Raw genomic sequence first — 19,897 nt, 5'->3', positions numbered from 1 at the left:
CCTCGCCCCGGAGCCAGAGGAGCCAACTCGCATCTCCAGCAGCGAAACGCGAGCGAACGCCGCAGCCGGGGCGGTGCGCGCTGATTATTTCCATGTGTCTCTTGTTTTCACACAGATGTAACCTGTTTAAGCCCGGCCTGTTTGAGAGCAAGCCAGCGGTTCTCTGCCGCCGTACAAACTTTAGGATGCGGGCTGCGTAGTTTGCGTTTCTGATGGCCTTTATAAGGTGAATGAGTGAGGGAGGGACCGCGAGTGTGTTTTCTGTTGACGGCGCTGAATGCTGCTGTTCCAGGACAGAGTTCTGTGTCCAATATTTTTATGGTCCTATTGTCTTAACTCCTTAAAAACTGGAGGGGAATAGGGAATATTAAACTAAATTGGGAAAAGGTTCCCCACCCAGAAAGCGTGTAAGAGAAATACAGATCACGGGGCCAGATACCTGAGGAGAAGCAGTGAATTAACACACAGTGCTACAGTGCCAGTGTGTTAAGGCTGTCACTTTAAGATCACGTCTTACAGTGCTCCTGTTCTATGCTTCTTGTGTCTTGCTGGTGTTTTAGGGAAAGAGGTACACGTGGAAATAGTGTTTTGAGAAGACTTACGTAGCACAGTTGTGCAATGAAATGATCAGTCTGGGGTGGGTTCTCAGTGCATTACGGATATGGCACATCCAAGGTGCTCATGCTGGGTATGTTTTGAGGTTTACCTTTCACTCTTCCTCACCTAACAGAAACTAAAGTGTGGAAACTCCTCTTTTTGTAGATGAGTCGTGTTTAGGAGAGGCTTGAAGTGATGTCTGTGTGGTAGGTCTTTGGCTTCATGGTGGTTTCTCTTTTCCTCTCTCTTTGCTTCTGCAAGACCTTAGGGAAATGTTGGGCTGTTAGATGAACAGCTACCACAGACTTTCTCTTTCATATAGTAAATAATAATAAATACTATTTTCTTTGTATTTTTTCCTTCATTTGTTCTTAATTGCATGGGTACATCTGAGCCAGTGAGCCATGGGGGTTTTTTTGTTGACAGATTTTTGTTGTTCAGGCTGCTCAACTTTCTGGTTAGCTGTGTCTGTTAGCAGTGCTGGCTTTGACTAGTGAGGAAATGATAGAGCGTGGTTTGGAAGCAGTACAGTGCATTGAAGTCTGGGGCCTACATTGTTCTAAGACTTATTTGTTTGGGGTTTTTTTCCTCTTCCTGTCCCAGTTCCCAAAAAAAAACACCAGGTGGGAAGCAGGTTTACCAGCAAGGTGCTGATAAGAAGTCTTTGCATGAAGAAAGTGACTGTAGGTGTGTGGCTGTGCAGATGCTGATTGTTTGTGAGCCAGAGGAAATCTAGGCAGAAATTCAGCAGCAGCCTGGAGCCTGCTGCTGCTGCTTCTGTGGCTGGAGCGCCTTCACATGAACAATAAGGCTGAGTAATTCTGGCATCCAAGTCAGGCATATGGGCTGAGCAGTCTCTTATGTGGGACCCACATGCTCTGGAGAGGGTGGGGAGTGGGCAGAAACTAGTGAGGGGGAAAAAAAGGAGTGATTGATACCTGACAAGCAGGGTGGGTGGGGGTTGGTCTTTTCTCCCAGGCAACCAGCGACAGGACAAGAGGGCACAGCCTCAAGCTGCACCACGGGAGGTTCAGGTTGGACATCAGGAGGAATTTCTTCACAGAAAGGGTTGTAAAGCATTGGAATGGACTGCCCAGGGAGGTGGTGGAGTCGCCATCCCTGGAAATGTTCAAGGAACAACTAGACATGGCACTCAGTGCTCTGGTCCAGTTGATAAGGTCATGATTGGTCAAGGGTTGGACTCGATGATCTTTTCCAACCTAAATGATTATGTGATTATATGATTATATTGTGGGGCAGGTGTAGAGAACTTTCTTGGTAGCTGAGCTGCAGAAATTAAAAGCTGTATAAGTTGGTCACAGGGCATTTTCAGTGAGAACCTGCTAAGAAATATTCGTGACCTGCAGAACTAGTGCTTTCTCTGAGCTAAGCCTTGCTTTTCACCTTTAATTTAGGGGAAAGAAAAGGAGTTGGGGGTCTTTTATCATGTTATCTCTCAAGCTTCTGGAACTGATAGTATTGGGAAAATTTTAAAAGGTGCCACAGAGCACTTGGGAGCTCTGTTGGCAGGACAGAAATTGTACAGAAATTATTGTTATTAACCATCATGGCTACTCTAGAGGAGATATATGCCGATGAACTGGCTTTTCTGTCAAGCTTCTAAGTGTGATTTTTCTTGCATTAGTGTACATTAAAATTAAACTTAAACTTAAGTTGGTGGTTCTGGAGGCTAATCCAGCAGATGTGTCTGTGTGAGGACAGTGCAGAGGCAATAAATAGTATTCTTGCATAAATATTTGATGGCGCTCACCGGGTTAGTTGATTGAGCAATAAATAAGGTGATATTTTGTTTGTTTGTTTATTTTGGCTTAAAAAACCCTATTCCTTATTCCTCAGGAATCTTTCAGTCAGATACAAAAGGCTTTTTTGTTCTAGAAACTCTGTATCTTTCTCCCCCATGCCCAACAAGCTATGACTGCATTTAACTGTAGGCATTAATAGTGGAAGTCTTTATGCTGTCTTGACTATATGTGTTGTACAACTGATATACTCAAATTTGAGAATATTGCCAACCCCCAGTCTTCAGCTGAACCCTCTTTGCTGGATTAGATTGGAAGGAACTCATTTCTGAATCAGACCATAATCAGGTGAGATGGGATTTCTTAAATTTGTAAGACTTCATACTTCTCTAGCAATACCTGTTCACTGTAATGCTGTAAAGCGTTACCTGGTTTTGAGGGGGCAATGAGGGAAAGAGGCATCAAAGGAAGGTTCCTTCTCTTGCTGTTTTAGGTGAGAAGCAGTTTTTCTTTGCTATAGGCTACTCACAGTCTATAAAACTGCACACTCTTAGACACCCTCAACATAAAATGTGAGAGGAGAGTAAGCTACCTAAATATAGACAAACAAATGAAAGCTAACTACAGAAAAGCAATGTGTGTTTCTGTCCTCAGCCTAACACTTTTCTTTAATGACTGTGGTGACACTGCACAAGACACCCAAATGCTTCTTGGGAGCTGATGGGAAGACTTTTTCTTGTCTTTGAAAGGGAGACATGTTTCCCTCTAGCTCATTTTATAACCTTCAAAATTTTACCCCCTGGGTTAGATCCTCAGGGCTCAGAAGAAACGGGCTGTGAGTTACTGGCATGTCTTCCAGAAATCATGGCCTTTGCTGCATTTCAGCAAGTCATACTGTTTTCCTTAAACCTAGGCATGCTGCTTGGAAGTGGCTCTGAATTCCTGAGAGGACTCAGCCAGAAGCACTGCTGTTCTGTGGCAGGGGCTCTGTCTCTCTCCAGCAGAGAGAGCTGGTCACTGATGGCCCCATGGTATCCTTATTTTAGGTTCCTGACCCCATAGTCTGCTATTAGATGTGCAAAAGAGAAAATAAGTGTGATTGTCTACCCTCACTGCAAACAGGAGACTGGAAATATACCTGGAAATGTCATGTCAAGACAGTCACATTTTTTCATTTCCCCTGTTTAAGGTGGATATATGTAACGGGAGAACTTGCTTTTGTTGTTGCTTGGCCTCTGAGAGCCCGTTTTCTCAATTTTAAAGTTGCAACAATTCTTTGTTCATGTTGTAGGATATCTGTTTCTGGGAACTGTGAATATCATAGGGCATCTGGCATTAATAATGAGAGTTAAAACTACCACTGTGATTAGCAGATCTAATTGAGCCTGGATGAGGTCTTCCTATTGGTCATTTAACTGAATTACACAATGATGTTTTTGTGATTATTTCCTGTATTATACCTATAATTCCTACTGCAGCCTGTTTTGGTAGCTGCCAGGTTCTGCTGCAGAAACTGGCCGATGCCAGTGCAAATGATGAGGTAAGAAAGCAGAAGTAATTGAACTTTGACATCACATTTTCTGTTCAGCTGACTGATTTAACAAAACACCTGGGATCACCTTTCATGACCTAGAGCTACCAAACTTGTCCACGCCCACTGACCAACCCCAAATGTTATTTGGGGTACGTGCAGACCTGTTTTTAAAGAAGTGAGCTAAAAAAGTTAGAGGAGGTGTTTACCCTTCTTCAAAGGCTGCCCCAGGTGCTGCTGGTTGCTAGGTTGTGAAGTGTGGGAGAATCTTCTTGTATAATTCTTAATATCTTCTGATATTAAGAAAATTCAGTTTCTTCATAAATTCACAAGTAAATAATAGTGATAGTTCTTCACTGGAGATAGTGACATGCATGTGAACCTTCTGCAGTAAGCAAGCTTCCCTTGTTTGGAGGGGAGTAAATTTGGATTGATGATGCTTTTGGTGGGTCAGGAACAACTTCTTAGTAATGAAAGTTTACATCTGGTATGATCTACTTAGAGCCCATCAACACTCAAAATGTCATCCTTCTGTTGGAGCAGTTCTGTTTACACAGTCTATACTGGCTTCCTGCACCTGGCAGTCCCTTTTAGGAACACTTTTCTAAAAGTAAGGCTTAGTGTCTTACTTTCCCTTTGCAATGCTAGAGGTGACTCCAGTGCAAATGCTTATGTAAAGGAAAGTTACTAAGAAATGTGGACACAGCCAGAAGCATCCACATCGCAATATAAATATCTTGTATATTAAAGCAGTTGAAGCACAAGTTAGACATTTGTATTTGCCCTTAGAGACTGCTTGCCAGGGCCATATGGAATGGCTAAATTAAGGTTCCCTTGAAGTTATACAACGATATCAAGAAAAAAAAAAAAGGCATAAAATAGTGTCTCTGTGGATGTATACAATGAGCTGTCTCATTGCTGGTTTTTCTTCTTTGGCTGGTTGGTGGTTTTTTTCTCCACCATGAAAACTTTGTTACATACATATGGGAAAAGAGATGGTTTACAAGTTCTTACTCTCTAGTTCAGTGGCTAGTTCAATTCTAGTTCAGTACCGTGGGGTGAGCCCTTCAATGGAAACTGAGGGAAACCTTATGTGAAAGGTGAAGGGCAACTTGTTTTCAAGTAATTAATTCTAGTCGTGTTAGCTCACACACTCCTACCTCCAATTTTTTGAAGCTAACTTTGTTACAGTTTCATTTTCTGGCATGTCTTCTATCATTCCCAGTACTTCGGAAAAAATCAGTTTTTGCAAAACATTTTTGCAGAAAAGCCTGTTGTGTCTTCCTCAAAGCACTGTAAGTGACTGTGCTGTAATTCCACCTCAGGAAGCTTAAAGCAAATATTATGATGTCTTGTAATCAAGACAAATGCTTTGTTTCCTTCATCTAAATACTGAGGTTTTTTAGGGAAATGAATATGTATTTCGAAGAATGAGACAGCAGATTGTGCTCACCTGTATTTCTAAAGTCACTTTTTTGTCTGGAGGACTCCAGTGAGTTATGTCACCTCTGTGCTCACAATATATCATCAAGCATTCAAGTGCTTACATAAAATTTCTTAAAGCAGGCAGAAGGCGAGCTTGGCAGCTGAACATCTGGTCCTGTTCACTTGTCGGTTTCTAACACACGCTGGGTGGTGAAGGAGCTTTTGGAGAAGGAAAAAGAGAAAATGGCCATTTCTGAACAACAGCAAATAAACTAACAGTGGTAGTTGTTGAACCACTAGTTAAGTCTGTAAATAGGAATTAAAGTCTGTTAATAGGAACTAAGTCTGTTAATAGGAATTAAACCAAGCATCCAGTTTCACTCAAAGATTATTTGCGGGTGAAAACGTGCAAAATTGGTAGTAAACCTTTCTGAATGCTTGCTTTATACCAGTTCAAAACTTCACAGCTTTAGTAAGAGATGGGAAGATTAAACTTGAATTGAAATAGCTACAACTTGATTTTGGCTGTTTAAAGAGGTAAGAAATGGTCAGACTTGAGCTGGAAAGAACAGACCCTACAGGTATGAAGTTTCAATGAATATATTTACATAGCTCTTGGGTGGTTTAACTTCTTAAGTGTTGAACATGTTTTTGACCCTGTCCAAACCACTGGATCAGACTCAAAGGGAAACAAAACATATTATTGTCTGGATGGAAAAATGATGTATTATAGGGTTGTTTTGATACCAGATAATGTTCACAATACAGGCTACATTTGTTGTTCACAAACTGCTAGCATAGTACTTGGAGGTAATGATGGAACATTCCTGATAAGTGACTTTTGCTCAAATGAATACAATACATAATCATTTTGGTTTCTTTATTGTATCTCAGCTTGCAGAAAGTGCCCAGTACAAACTGGGAGACAGTCTGGGGGGTGTTATGCTAAGAACTTGTGTATATTGGCTAGATCTGGCTTAGAGTTGGAGAAGTGTTTATGCTTGGCATACTTGTAAACATAAGATGAAATGATATGCAGAAAAGCAGCATCTGAATGCATATTATGTGAGTTAGACAGCAGTTTGCCATTAGAATGTATAGACAGTACTTATCTCTGGAGGGCCTGGCTTATAACCAAAGCCTTCTAGTAGCTATAATGGCAAAATGAATAAAATGCATCATCTGGAATGATATCTGTAGGATGCATAGATGTGTTTAGGTGCATGTTGTGCACCTTTTGAGCTCTATTACTCTTACTGTTTCCATAAAATTATCTTAAAAGTAAATATTGGTTCTTTGCACGTTAACTATTGTGCCACCTAAACTGATTTTCTACCCCTACTCCAGTCCTTGAGTAGGTCAGCCACAAAGGTGAGAAATTCTCTCTTGAACTCTTGGCTTTTTGTTTTGTGGCTCTTGTTTTATGTACCCTTGTGCCAGATTGACTGGGATTTCAGGGAGCATGACAGGGCTTTGATGCAGCTTTGACACTGTTCAAACTGGTGTTGCTGAGCACTTCCCAAAACTGGGATTCAGATGTGCCAGGTATTTAATAACAGAGGGCCATATTTCTGTATTTGGGAAGTCTGCTTCCCCACCTAAATAGAGAAAAATCTGAGAGGGAAAGATGGATGGGGATGAGAAGCAATGGCTTTTGTGTGCCAGGACCCTCAAGTGCTCTTGGCCAGGAGCCCCTGCAGTTCTTTCATGTGAGGGTGGTGAGGCACTGGCACAGGTTGCCCAGAAAGGCTGTGGATACCCCAGCCCTGGAAACATTCAAGGCCAGGTTGGATGGGACTTTGAGCATCCTGGTCTAGTGGAAGGTGTCCCTGCCCATGGCAGGGTGTTGGAACTGGATGGACTTTAAGGTCCCTTCCAACCCAAACCATTCCATAATTCTGGATTGAGGCACTGTAATGGCCTTGGCTGGGGCACTCTGAGCCACTGTTTTCTTGTCACAGGGGTTTACTGGGTCTGATGGGCTGGTGTTATGGTATTGAGCTTGGGGTAAGTCGGGTATTGCCAAAAATAAAGCCCTTAGCTGACCCATGCTATATGAAAGGGCTGTGCATTAATTAACTCTTAACTTACCTATGTTAATTCTAAATAGAAATATATGCTTTTTGTAATAACTGTGATATGCCTGAAGACTCTTCAAATGCTGCTGCTGAATTGTAATGTGACCTCTTGCCAATTAAGATGTTATATGGCAAGATTTGGGAAAAGGTATAAATATTAATAACTTCTAACAGGTAAATGCATATATTTCATTGCTTGAAATTATACTGCACATAAACAACTCCATCTTGTTTCAGGTGTCCAACACCTAACTGTTGGACTGATTAAATAGAGGAGGATTATCTCTAAAACTGAAGTATTAGAATATCAAAGGGATACATCACTGGTATCTGCTTAGTGCTGTTCAGAAACCAAAAATTGTGATAAATGTTGCTGGTTTGAGTTATTTTATTGTGTGTTACTGGTTTGCTGGGTTTTTCTTTGTATCTGTCCACACCTCCTGCCTTTTTTTTTTTTTTTTTTAAAGAACAAATATGTATCACAGGGTTCCCTGTGGAAAGTGGGGAAGATGTCTTGTGTTTTTCCTTTTTCTTTTTTCCTTCTTTCACCTCTGGTGTCCACATAAAGTCCAAATAAAAGTTCATTAATAGCAATGCTTAGATGTTGGAAGAGTTTGTGCAGAAAAGGTCTTTATCCTCCAAGAAGCCTTAGTAGCTTTCCATTTAAATGTCAGTAAATACTTTTATGCGAATGATAAATGCTTTATTTTTAGTCAGTATTTGAGTATTCTTTGTATCTTGCAATGAATGCTGCTGTTGCCTTCTGTTCAGCAGCATAATGGTCCTCCCTGGTGTAATGTGACTCAGCAAATCACACAGAGGTCATAGTCATTTGAGAGGCTCCTGGAAGGAGAGTCAATATTTCAGTATTGGAATAGGGCAAAACAACATCTGAGAATGTACTAAGAGAGGGAGGGTTGGGGCAGACAGGTGGTAGTAAGGGCTTGTAAGATTTTTAAGACAATGCTGTTGTAGTATTGGAGTGACTAGTAAAGCAAATGCATTTAGATACTCCAAAGCCACTGGTAACATCAAAGTTGGCACCTGGGAGAGGAGATAGAGAATAAGTGAGCAGATACATCCATAGTGGAATTATGCTTAGATATCAAGAAGCAACCCTTTGGGCTGTGTGATGTGTGGTTTTGTTACTTGCTAGACAGTCTAAGAGGCCTTCACGTAATTCCATTTGTAAGTCAATTGCTTTATTTTTTTTTTCCTTTTCTGAATAAGACCTATATCCTGGACATCAGCTAGTGCTATTTTAGGGGACAAAAGTCATCTGGGGAAGCTTGTCAACAGGAGATGTAGAGAGACTTAATAACTTTTTTTTTTCACCTCAGCTTTCCCTCCGTCACTGCATGCTCTGCTTCTTATTTCATTTGTGTTCCAATTGTATTTCTGTCTGAGTCCCTGGGCCTGTAAACAGTCCACACAGAGTTACTGTCTGCTTTTTAGTTGCGTCCAAATTCTTGGCTGTCTTTTTCCGAGGAAGCTTCTCTGGCTAAACAGGGCAAGAGGCTTTGTTATGAAATTAGTCTTGTTAAGTAGAAGATATGTGTAGACTTGGCTATGAAGAGTTGCATTATATATCTGTAAGCTCTGAAGTGGATAATCTTTCCTCAGTAAGAGTAATAATTTTGTCCTGTAAGGAGCCTATTCCTTTTCTGTCCTAAAACAACACCTGACACTCAGAAACCATAAAATCTTATGAGCTTATTTTCCAAAGTTGCTTTCAGCAGAACTGTCACACTTTGACTGATGAGTTCCTCTTCAAGAAGAGAAATGGTGGTAGCAATGTATTATTCAAAAAGCCATTTTGTTCCCTTTCTTGATTTCTTGGCCACTTGTAGCTCTGCTGATGTTCTGTACCATCCAGGCTCATTGCAAGAAGCTCAGCCCTGCAACAGCACTGGGAATAAATATGTAAATGTGCCCAGATTCTCTAGGAGTTGGACTTGATGATCATTGTGGGCCCCTTCCAACTCAGCATATTTTGTGATTCTTGATAAAATAAATTTCTTCTGTGAATTTAGAGCGCAACTCCAAAGACCTTATTTTGTGTTTGGGTTCCTTGTGATCACAGTGTTTATGCTGATGTGCCTTTACTGGTATAATATCTTTGCCAGCATAGTCCTTGGACCGTTCTTCAGTCCAAGTGGTATTATTTAGTCTTATTACAATCAGACAATCAGGACCAGGGCAGTGATGGTCCCCCAGTACTCAGCACTGATGAGGCCACACCTCCAATGCTGTGTCTGGTTCTGGAGCACTCAATTCAGGAAGGATGCTGAGGGGCTGGAGCGTGTCCAGAGAAGGGCAACAGAGCTGAGGAAGGGTCTGGAGCATAAGTCTGAGCAGCTGAGGGAGCTGGGGGGGCTCAGCCTGGAGCAAAGGAGGCTCAGAAGGGACCTTTTCACTTTCTACAGCTACCTGAAAGGAGGGTGTAGTGAGGTGAGGGTCAGGTTCTTCTCCCAGGCAATTAATGAAAGAACATGGCATCAAGCTCTGCTGAGGAGGTTCAGGTCGGACACTGGGAAGAAATTCTTCATAGAAGGGTTGGTCAAGCATTGCTATGGGCTTCCCAGGAAGGTGATGGAATCATCATTCCTAGAGGTGTTCAAGAATTGACTGGATGTGGCACTGAGTGCTCTGGTCTAGTTGACAAGATGGTGATCAGTCAAAGGTTGGACTTGATGATCTTTGAGGTCTTTTCCAACATAATTTTTTCTGTAATTCTATGATTTCTAAAGGAAACTTCATTTTAAGCAATAATAGTGTCACGCAGGTTTCTAGAACATCTCTGGTATCCCATGAGCAGTTGGTTATAAAGGGAATATGGACAAAAGTAGGCAAAGCAGATGGTAAAACAGTAGTTTAAAGCAGCAAGAGATGCCTTGCTGGCAGGCACAGCTTCATGAAATGTGTTGTTCTATTGACTCTCACAAGTATTCTAGTAATGTAACACATGGGTTTTGATGATATGTGTGCTGTAGAGTAATGCAGGCATCCATTTTAACCACCAGACTTTCAAGCACTTAAGTTGTGCTGGAGAAGGTAGTGACGCAGGGGGCTGAATCCTTAATTACATATAGTTTATTCTAAAAAAATAAAATAATGGCTTCAAATTTTTTTTTGTTGCATTTTTACAGCATCACAGGATTGCTAACATCTTTTTTTGTTTCGTTTTTGTGACAGTGAAAGAGCTGCTACTGTCTTAGTGTAAGTACCTGCAGACAAGACCATCAAATCCCATTACAGGAAGCAGCAAACCACTGAATTGTGAATATTGGCTCATATAGTGAGCTTTCTCTTCTTCTGACGCAAAGCACCAGAGTGTTTCATCAGGGAAATACTCTTGAGGATGTGACTCCTAACACAGCTCTCCTGTTGAAAAGCTATGATGATCACCAAGTTAAAATTTATGCTTGATTTAAAAATGGAGGCACAGAGTTTGTTTATTCCTGTTTCCTGTGTAACTTTCCAGTGTTGTTCTAATGTTTTCTAATCTGAATACCCAGATGTTGTTTTGCTTGTATAGCTTTTAATGTGATGAAGACTGTAGTGGTTTTGGTTTGTTTTGTTTTTTTTAACTCTCTTCATCCCCGTTAAGGAAAACTTGGCACCTCTTATACTGTGACCTATTGTTCCTAGCTGTTACCTTCCGGAGGATTTCTTCTAATCAGCCTCCTCCTTTAAGCATGAAAAACATCTTCTGTTTATTCTAGCTCCTCTTGGTACTTATCAGCCTTAATGGAATTAAAGGAGTGGCTTCAGTCTTGTTCACATGGGCCAGAAGATGATTCCATAAAATTTGGTATTAAAGAACTAAATTATCTATTAAAGGCCTGTAGAATTAAAGATGCACATTCATACTGTAAACTACAATTGAAAATACTAGTCATCAAACATGATTGTTAGTTTGTTCTGGCAGGAAGACACTATTGAGCAACCTTGGCAGTGAAAAAGATCATGTGTGAATGGAAATGGGATGACCTAAGTGGTCATCATGTTCCCTGCTCATGTTAGCAAAGAGTCTGGTCTGTAGCCTGGAGGGAAAATAGCTAAAAAACTAGTTCAGTGCTGTCTGTCACTTAATAGGATGCTGTCCTGAAATACAAGGTTCGAGTGGCATTTACTCAAGTGAAACCACCAGCCCTACCCCCAGTTACTGGAAACATCTCAGAATTCCCAAATTCACAAAGCATTGCACAAGGCTCTTGCTGAGTATTTGTATTTAAAGAGCATCCTACTGTTTTTGGAAGGACTCTGAGGTTTTTGGGGTTTTTTTTAATTGGCATACTAGCTAGAATGAAGTCATGGTAGTGTGTCCCAAAGTCAGCAAAATTTGAATGAGAAAAAGCCTGTGTCAAGCCCTTTTTAAAAACTCACCACAAGGAGTTACTCATGTATCCATTGCATATAAAAGTATATTTTAGATCAATATTTGCTTCATAGGGATTTAGCTATAGTTGGTCCAAGTAGCTCTCCTGCCTGCTACTTAGGATGTGTTTGCAACACGCAATTCTGATTAGTGAGATATATATATATATATATATATATATATAGTCCTATACCTTGAGAGGCTGGACGTTAGTACATACTTGTACATACTCCTGGTCTGCTGTGAAAATGCTTTGTAGAAATGCTGAGATTAATCTCAAAGTTGTTGAGAAGATCCACTAGGGAAAAACTGCTATGAACCTGAGAAGGGACTGAGAATGGCAGAGGGGTTGGAGGTAGATAATCTTTAAGGTCCCTTCCAAACCAAACCATTTTGTGATTCTGTGAGGCACAGGAAATTTGATTGCAGCTTAAATGAAAAAGAGTAACTGTAGGATGAGACATCTCTTCACTTTACCAATGTATTTATTTACAACAAATTTTAAATTGTAGCATCCAGATGTTCTTCCTAACATCTGGGAACATGCTCCTCTGGTAAGGCAGCTTGTCTGACTTCACTGGTTCTGAATGAGCAGGGACTCCAGTTTCATATGGTGTTTACTGGAACTGTAACTAATGTTGATTCGTAAAATTGGAAAGTAAACTAAATCTAATTTCAGAGTTTTTAAGATAAGTAATGGGTGTACTTGTAGGTTTATAAATCAGGCAACTTCATGAAACTGTTTATCTTTTCCAAATCACTTAGCAATTGCAGCAGAAGTCACTTAAGGGCTGTAGATTTCAGAGATCTTTATCTCGATCTGTGGGCCAGAATGGTTGCCTTCATTTGGGGAGTGGTGGGATGTTGTTTGTTCCTTTCTAGTTACCCAACTCTCTTGTGTTTCAGAGCTGATTTTACGGTTGATGTAAATCAGTCGTGGTACCATTGACTTCAGAGGAACGCGCTGGTTTGCACTAAGTATCTAGCTTTGTTTTGTCAGTTTAATAACCATTCTGCAATACTTCTGGGTATTTGCCCAGGCAAGTGTTCTGCTGAATCGTTACCCCTAGAAATGCCAAGGGAAATTTGTTTGTTCAGCTCTGTAGTGTGATACGAGGTGGGCGGGACAGCAGTGGCAAGGGGCTTCTACCCCCATAGACCATTCTCATGGTCTTTTGAAACATGACAGCACTAGACGCTTGTCCTCAGTGTCCCGATGCATCTTGAAATAAGCAGCAGCTGAAGCAGCTTTAGGCTCGCACTGCATTTACGAGCTGCCTTTGAGCCGCAGATGAGTTGCTGTGGAAACCAGTGCTGAGCAGGACTGGGAGATGGCTGGAAAATAGGCTTTTCTTGTGAGCCTGGCTAGTTTACACCCCCATCCCCCGTTTGCAGAAGCTCCCTCTGAATTGCTATGGAGACAAGAGGAGTAGTGAAGTTTTCAGTCTTGTAAAAGTGCGAACTATAAATATTTATTTGGTTAATAACGTGTTTTCTGCAATCTCTCTGTTGGAATAAACTCTGTGCTACATTGAACATTTTCAAGCTGTGCATTCAAACCCTTCCTCTCCTCTATGTGAGTAGAAAAAAAGGAGAGAAAATAAACTTTGGAGGGAATTGAATTTTACATTTTGATTATTATTTATAAAACATTTAATAGTAGTTTTTTCCCCCAGCATTTCCCCTGCTCATGCAGTAATCTTTCAGTGTTGGGGACTACTGAAAGCACTTATGACAGTGTTCAGTTTATCTGAAATTCTTGTACTTTAGCGTTCATTTTCTTCAGAAAGGCTGACCTAAATAATCTCTTCCTTTCTTTTTCCCTGCCGTGTGGTTTGGTTTTTTTTTTCGTTTCCAGTTTCTCCTCTACAAGCACTTCACTTTTTGTCGGGGCCAACTGTCCTTGGGGCTTTGCTCCGAATTGAATCATTAACGTGATTTTAAAGTTATCCTACTGATATCTTTAGATAATAGGCTCTGAAAGCTTCAATCTTTTATTACTTTTAGTTCCAAGGTATTTTTTTGCTTAATCTGAAAGTTAAGGATAAAGGCACCATGACTGCTGTGTTGGCTTTCCAGATTGCACTGAACAGTGCCCCAAAAAAGCAGAGGATTAATTCATTCTTTGGTTATTTCTTTATAAATGAAAACCTCTTTGCTGGCCTGATCTCTGTTCGAGGCATTTAACACAGGAACTTCTTTTCCCTGTGAGAATGAGAGCTCCTCCGATCGTCCAACACCAGCTTTTAATACAGGTAGAAATCCTGCTCTTAGTCACTTTCTAGAAAAGCTTCTCTACCCTGTTTAGATAACTCCTGGCTAAGTGAGAACGCAGTTTTGTGTTCTGCTTGTCATGTGATTTCCATTACAGGGACAAAGTTACTGAAACTGCTTAAAACCTGCTTTCTGTAACACAAGCATGAAGGATTGTTTTTGGGTTTATGCTGCATCTGAGTAAAATGGTACTTCTTAAATTAAGCTCTGAAACTCTGGGTATGTAATTAATAAATCCACGTGTAGTTACTGCTGGTTTCCCAGTTGTGTTCAAATTCTTAGATACCTTTTTTTAAGGGAGAGAAAGGAGGGAAAACAGTGATACAAAGGCTTTGCCCAGTTGTCAAAGAGTGCAGTGGTTTTCTAACAAACAGCTTTTGGGAGAATGCACTGATTTTTGTGGGAAAAGAAAGAAATTATGTCTCTATAAGCATTTAAACATATTTAAAGTTTATTCAAAGCTTTTGAAAGCTCTGTGAACAGAGAAGCTCTGTGAACAGGAGGGGGATGGCTAGTTCTTGTATGTACAGAACATGTTTCCTGGGTTAACTCTATTTCCAGGCATACTATTTAAAATAGTATGTCCAGTATAGATATGTTAGTAACTTAAACACCTTCAGTTTTAGGATGGGACTAATCACCAGAAAAGAGGAAAAATTATTTGCTGCATCATGTTGCAGTAGAGAAAAGGTATTTGAACTTGAGCAGCTTGGCCATTAAACTCTGTCACTTCAGCTTAAGTTTTGGTTGTTTGGGGTTGGATTGTTGTTGTTGGTTTGTTGTTTTTTTTTTTTTCCTCCTCTGAAACGACTTGCTTGTCAGGGGAGGAATGACCATAAAGTACATTTTAGGGTGACCCCTTGCTTTGTTGCAAGAGAAGTCCTGCAGGCAGAATATCTTAAAACTTGACTGTTTTGCCTTACTTAAGTGTCTATGGATTTTTTTTTTTAATTTGACTGCTCTTGCTCATAATTGAGATCTTTTATTAAAAAAAAAAAGGTAAAGAGAGTATGTGCTGACTTTCCAGCAAGACATCTATTGTGTGTGTTGTATATCTAACCAACCTACCATCTGAATTCTGGCCTTTATCAACAGTGCCCTTCTTGCCAAGAAGGCCAATGGAATCCTGGGGTGCATTAGGAAGGGCATTTTCAATAGGTCAGGGAGGTGATCCTGCCCCTTTTCTCATCCCTGGTGAGGCACATCTGGAATGTCGTGTCCAGTTCTGGGCTCCTCAGCATGAGAGAGACATGGAGCTCATGGAGCGAGTCCAGAGGAGGCCACCAAGATGATGAGGGGACTTGAGCATCTCTCTGACAAGGAAAAGCTGAGGAAGCTGGGCCTGTTCAGCCTGGAGAAGAGCCAACAGAGGGGACCTCATCAGTGTCTGTCAGTGTCTGCAGGGAGGTGTCAGGGCATGGACCAGGCTCTGCTCAGTGGTGCTGAGCAATGGGACAAGAGGCAACGAGCAGGAACTGATGCCCAGGAAGTTCCACCTGAAGTTCAGGAAGAACTTCTTTCCTGTGCCGTGATGGACACTGGAACAGATCACTCAGAGAGGGTGTGGGGTCTTTCTCACTGGATATATTCCAAACCTGTGCAACCTGCTCTAAGTAACTGCATTAGTAGGGGGGTTGGACTAGACGATCCCTAGAAGTGCCTTCCAGGCCCAACCATTCTGTAATTCAATTCTGCATGGTTCTGAGCCTGGGCTGGAAGTAGGGAAAATGCTTTTGGGTTTGAGGGAATTTTTTTTTTTTAGTTTTGCTTGTGATGGGGGAAGGTTAGTTTTGTGTGTGTTAGATACTCAGCTATAGAGATGGGATTTTAATTTTGTGATAGCTGATCTTCCAAAAGAGGAGCCAACCCAAATATTGGATTTAATTGTTTGCTTCCCACTGACCCTGCTCTTCCCTTGCTCCAAAAACCTAGTCTATTTCTCTGTGAATAAAAAAATCTGTCAGGAGTTGGGAGAGGGCTTGTATAAAATGAGAGGAGGGAAAGCTGTCAGGTATCTATGCATACAAATTGTGGTGCATGACAGGGCTTTTTATGAGGTTACTAATAACTGTCCTTATGGAAAAGGCACTGCTTACAACATAGAAGTTTAACTGTGGTACTCTGCCAGTGAGCTTTTATTTCTTGTGTCCCCCCTGTGTTTTGAGTCTACTGAGTATCTAAAAGCTTCTCCTGTATTTCTGTCATTCCCAAGAGTCAAGACCAAGACATTTCTAGTGCAGTCTAAGGAGTGACAATAACTAGCCCTATTTTTTTCTGGTGCTTGAATCACTACTAGTGTGATACATCACAGCTTCTTTGTAGTGCCAGGAAACCAGCACTCCATCTGCTTGTATCAAGGAACAGTTTTCCTTATAGTTGCAAGGACTAAAAACTTATTTGTGAAAAGCAGTTTCTTCAAGCTGCTGGAAAAACGTTTCTCATTTGCCACTGATGTAGGAATAGCACATGTGTACATAGTGTAGGGTCCCTGGTCCCTCCTTTTCTTCCTTGAGTAAAAACATCTGCAAGGTCTCTGTCCTAGTTAGCCAGTAAGAGATCTTGCTGCATATTGCACCACATGTTAAGCTCCTCTCAAAAGCTCTGTGTTTTATCACCAGGTCTCAGGGAGCTGCAGCAGCTCTGGAGTCTGAATGACTGTAACTTGCTGTGTTTCATCTAACAGTTTCCAAAACCTGACTGAAGTGGTGCTGGCAGTTAGCACCTAAGTGATGGCATGGCTGAGAAGCTGTTCAAGTTCCTTTTGTGTTTTAGACCCCATTAACTGTCCAGCCAGAAAATGTGCCTTCTCTCTTGGGCTGCAATGCTTTATGCAGCCTTTCCACACCTATTAAGAGACAAACTCACTCCACACATCTGAGTTTAGATGGGCTTATTATTCCCACCCTGTGGACCCTGCATTCAGACTACTCCTTTATTTACCTTCTGTGGCTGAAGATATGCAAGGTTGTTTTTTGTGAATTGGATAAACTGCCAAAAGTAAATCCTGTTCTATTATTATTCTTTAAGATTCGAGAAATGTTGTAACTTAAGATAACGGAAAGACTGAAATTCAGTTTCTTTTGCCTGTTTTTCCCCCTTATGATGTGGGATAACTTCTTATAGCTCGTGTCCAAAATTTGAGGTCTTAATGCCACGTTTATATTATGCTTACTTAATCACAGAGTCACAGAATGGTTTGGGTTGGAGGGACCTTAAAGATCATCTCATTCCAACCCCCTTGCCATGGGCAGGGACACCTTCCACTAGACCAGGTTGCTTAAAGGTCTATTCAACCTGTCCTTGAACACTTCCAGGCATGGGGCATCCACAGCTTCTCTGGGCAGTCTGTGCCAGTGTCTCACCACTCTAATATCACCACTCCTAATATCTGATCTACACCTGCCCTCTCTCCATTTAGAGACATTCCTCCTTGTCCTGTCACTACATGCCCTTGTAAAAAGTCCTTCTCCAGGTCTCTTGTAGCTCCTTTAGGTACAGAAAGGCCACAAGAAGGCTCTTCTCCAGGATGAACAACCCCAACTCTCTCAGCCTGTCTTCACAGCAGAAGTGTTCTGACCCTCTGATCATCCTCATGGCCTCCTCTGGACTCACTCCAATGGTCCCATGTCCTTCCTGTGCTGGGGACCCCAGAGCTGGAGGCAGCACTGCAGGTGGGGTCTCATCAAAGTAGATTAGAGGGGTAGAATCCCCTCACTTGCCCTGCTGCCCACACTGCTCTGGATGTAGCCCAGGACATGACTGACCACACTGACGTGCGACTGACTTCCCACAGTGAGGCTGGGTTTACTCCAGGCTGGTTTGGTGCCTAAATCGCCAGTTTCAGAGGTGGGTTAAGGGCTCTGCCCAACTTAGGAGACTCCTGCAGAGGCTGTGAGAGACTCCTGAGAGACTGTCCCAGTCTCTCCAGCAGGCTTGCTGGAGGTTGGCATTCACCAACAGGCAGTGATGGAAGGTGAAGGCTGCTGACGGAAAACTGACCCCTGACAGGAGCGTGGCTGGGAAGGGTGGTGGGACTGAGCCCTGGCTGCCTGTCAATAACTGTCAGAGTGAACATAGTCCAGCCTGCTGATGCCACCCTGAGCACCCCTAAGATGCAACCACATCTTAGACTACTAAGAAGAATGAGAGTTAGTAGTTTTGGGGTTTCTTTAGGTGATTCACAGCTAATTGTGTCCAAAGGTAGGTAACTTCTCCTCCCCCACCTCCATTTATGGACTGTGTAGTCTGTGGACTGCTTTTCTTAGGAAGAAGTATGGCAACAAGTGAGCCAAAACAGATGTGACAGTGACAAAACACAAGGGATTGTTGGAGTGCCTCATGGTAGGTAGTTCCATGGCTGAGAAGTTCTGCATCAGCATCTAGTTATGTCGCTGAGGCTTTACCCTGGGGTGGTCACATGTCTGAAAGATGCTAACACCAAACAGATGTCTGGTTTCCTATTCTCTTTCAGAGATAGCCAGTAAGAGAACTGGCTTCGTTGTTGCTTTATTCTTGGGATGTGAGACTTCCTAAACTTACAGTGTCATCGGAAGCCCTTTGTTAAGCTTTGCTGTAGACCACCTGCTATTTAGAACTTGGCAAAAGAAATACAGACTGCTTTTTCTCTTGTACTTAAACTTTGTTTTGATTCTGTTCTCATGTAATTTCCTCCAGGCACACTGTTTCCTTTGATTTGATTTGACTAATATGCTCTTCCTTTATGATTTCTCCAGCTAGTAGTTTCAGATTACAGTTGTGTGAGCGTTTATCAAATGGAAAGTGTGTATTTTTGGAGTTTATTTCCAAACAAATAGAGTTAGTGACACATAAAAGTAGCTTTTTTTTGTTTGTTTTTTTTTTTTCTGGTCTGTATAAAAGCATTTGCTGAATAAAAGGTTTCCTGGTACAGTAATATGTCATCTTTTCACTCCTGCTCCTTATATGGTGAATTAAACTCCAAAGCTGAAGTGCTGGACTCCAAATAATTGGCAGAGGTATTTCTGGAAGGGCAACTAAAGGAAGAGATGCTCTAGGCTTAAGGACCTCTCCTGTCTTTCTGCTTGATTATAATGGTTTTAATTTGGTCAGCTGTCTCTGCACCACCTTAAGTTACTTTTTGGACTCTACAGCTTCTTGAAGAGAGTCCTGTATATGTGTGGTTTGTGTGTGTGAGGAGGAGGGCTCTGCGTATGTGGAACTTGTTTCTTTGTTTTGACATGTTTTATACTTACTGCACTGCATAATAGAATCTTTATGTATTCTATAAATCCCCTCATGTTACAGGAAATATGGAGACTTTGTGCAATTGCAAGTTCCCAATACAAAGCATGCAAAGTAATTTTGTATTGACTTCCATAGTGAAAAGTAACCACCATGGTCCAGCCCCAGAAGTCATAAAACATGTTTTCCTGTGGTGGCTTCTAGCTTATGAATGTGTAGATGGTGACAGTGAGCTGCATGACATCTGTATTAAAGAGGAGGAGAGAAATTTCCAGGTCCATGAAACAGTGAAGGTAATACAGTGATGAATTGCATGTATTTTAGCTGTTTTGTGTCCAGACAGAGAGGGTTGATGTACCAATAACTTATAAATGACTTTATCCACACTTTGGAGTCCTAGAAAGGCTTCCTACCTAAGTGTCAGCAAGTACTAGCTGCTGTCAGAGTCTCAGAACAAAATGTTCCTCCCTATCATGATCACATGAAGGAAGGTGTTATTTCAATACATAAACATGATTTTTATGTATTAGTATATAGGATATGGGAGGGAGGAAGGGAGGGAGGGGAAAGCAGGGGTGTTGTTCTAGAAACATGGTTTTGGTAAAAGTCAAAAGCTAATTTTCTTTCTATA

The 19,897-nt window shown here is 41.5% G+C and overlaps 1 protein-coding gene across 1 annotated transcript in view; it reads left to right on the top strand.

Annotated features, from left to right (window-relative positions):
- The first annotated feature begins 5,857 nt into the window (after nt 1-5,857).
- Nucleotides 5,858-19,897, top strand: part of JAM2 (junctional adhesion molecule 2) — a 31,390-nt gene continuing 17,350 nt past the window's right edge. Inside the window, exon 1 of the mRNA XM_029961433.1 lies at nt 5,858-5,894. Coding sequence (XP_029817293.1) covers nt 5,858-5,894 — 37 coding nt within the window. The remainder of the gene's footprint in view (nt 5,895-19,897) is intronic.

The sequence above is a fragment of the Manacus vitellinus genome, unplaced genomic scaffold (genome assembly GCF_001715985.3).
Source record: "Manacus vitellinus isolate BGI_N305 unplaced genomic scaffold, ASM171598v3 scaffold_34_pilon, whole genome shotgun sequence".
Classification (NCBI taxonomy): Eukaryota; Metazoa; Chordata; class Aves; order Passeriformes; family Pipridae; genus Manacus; species Manacus vitellinus.
This window is presented reverse-complemented; position numbering and strand designations above follow the sequence as displayed.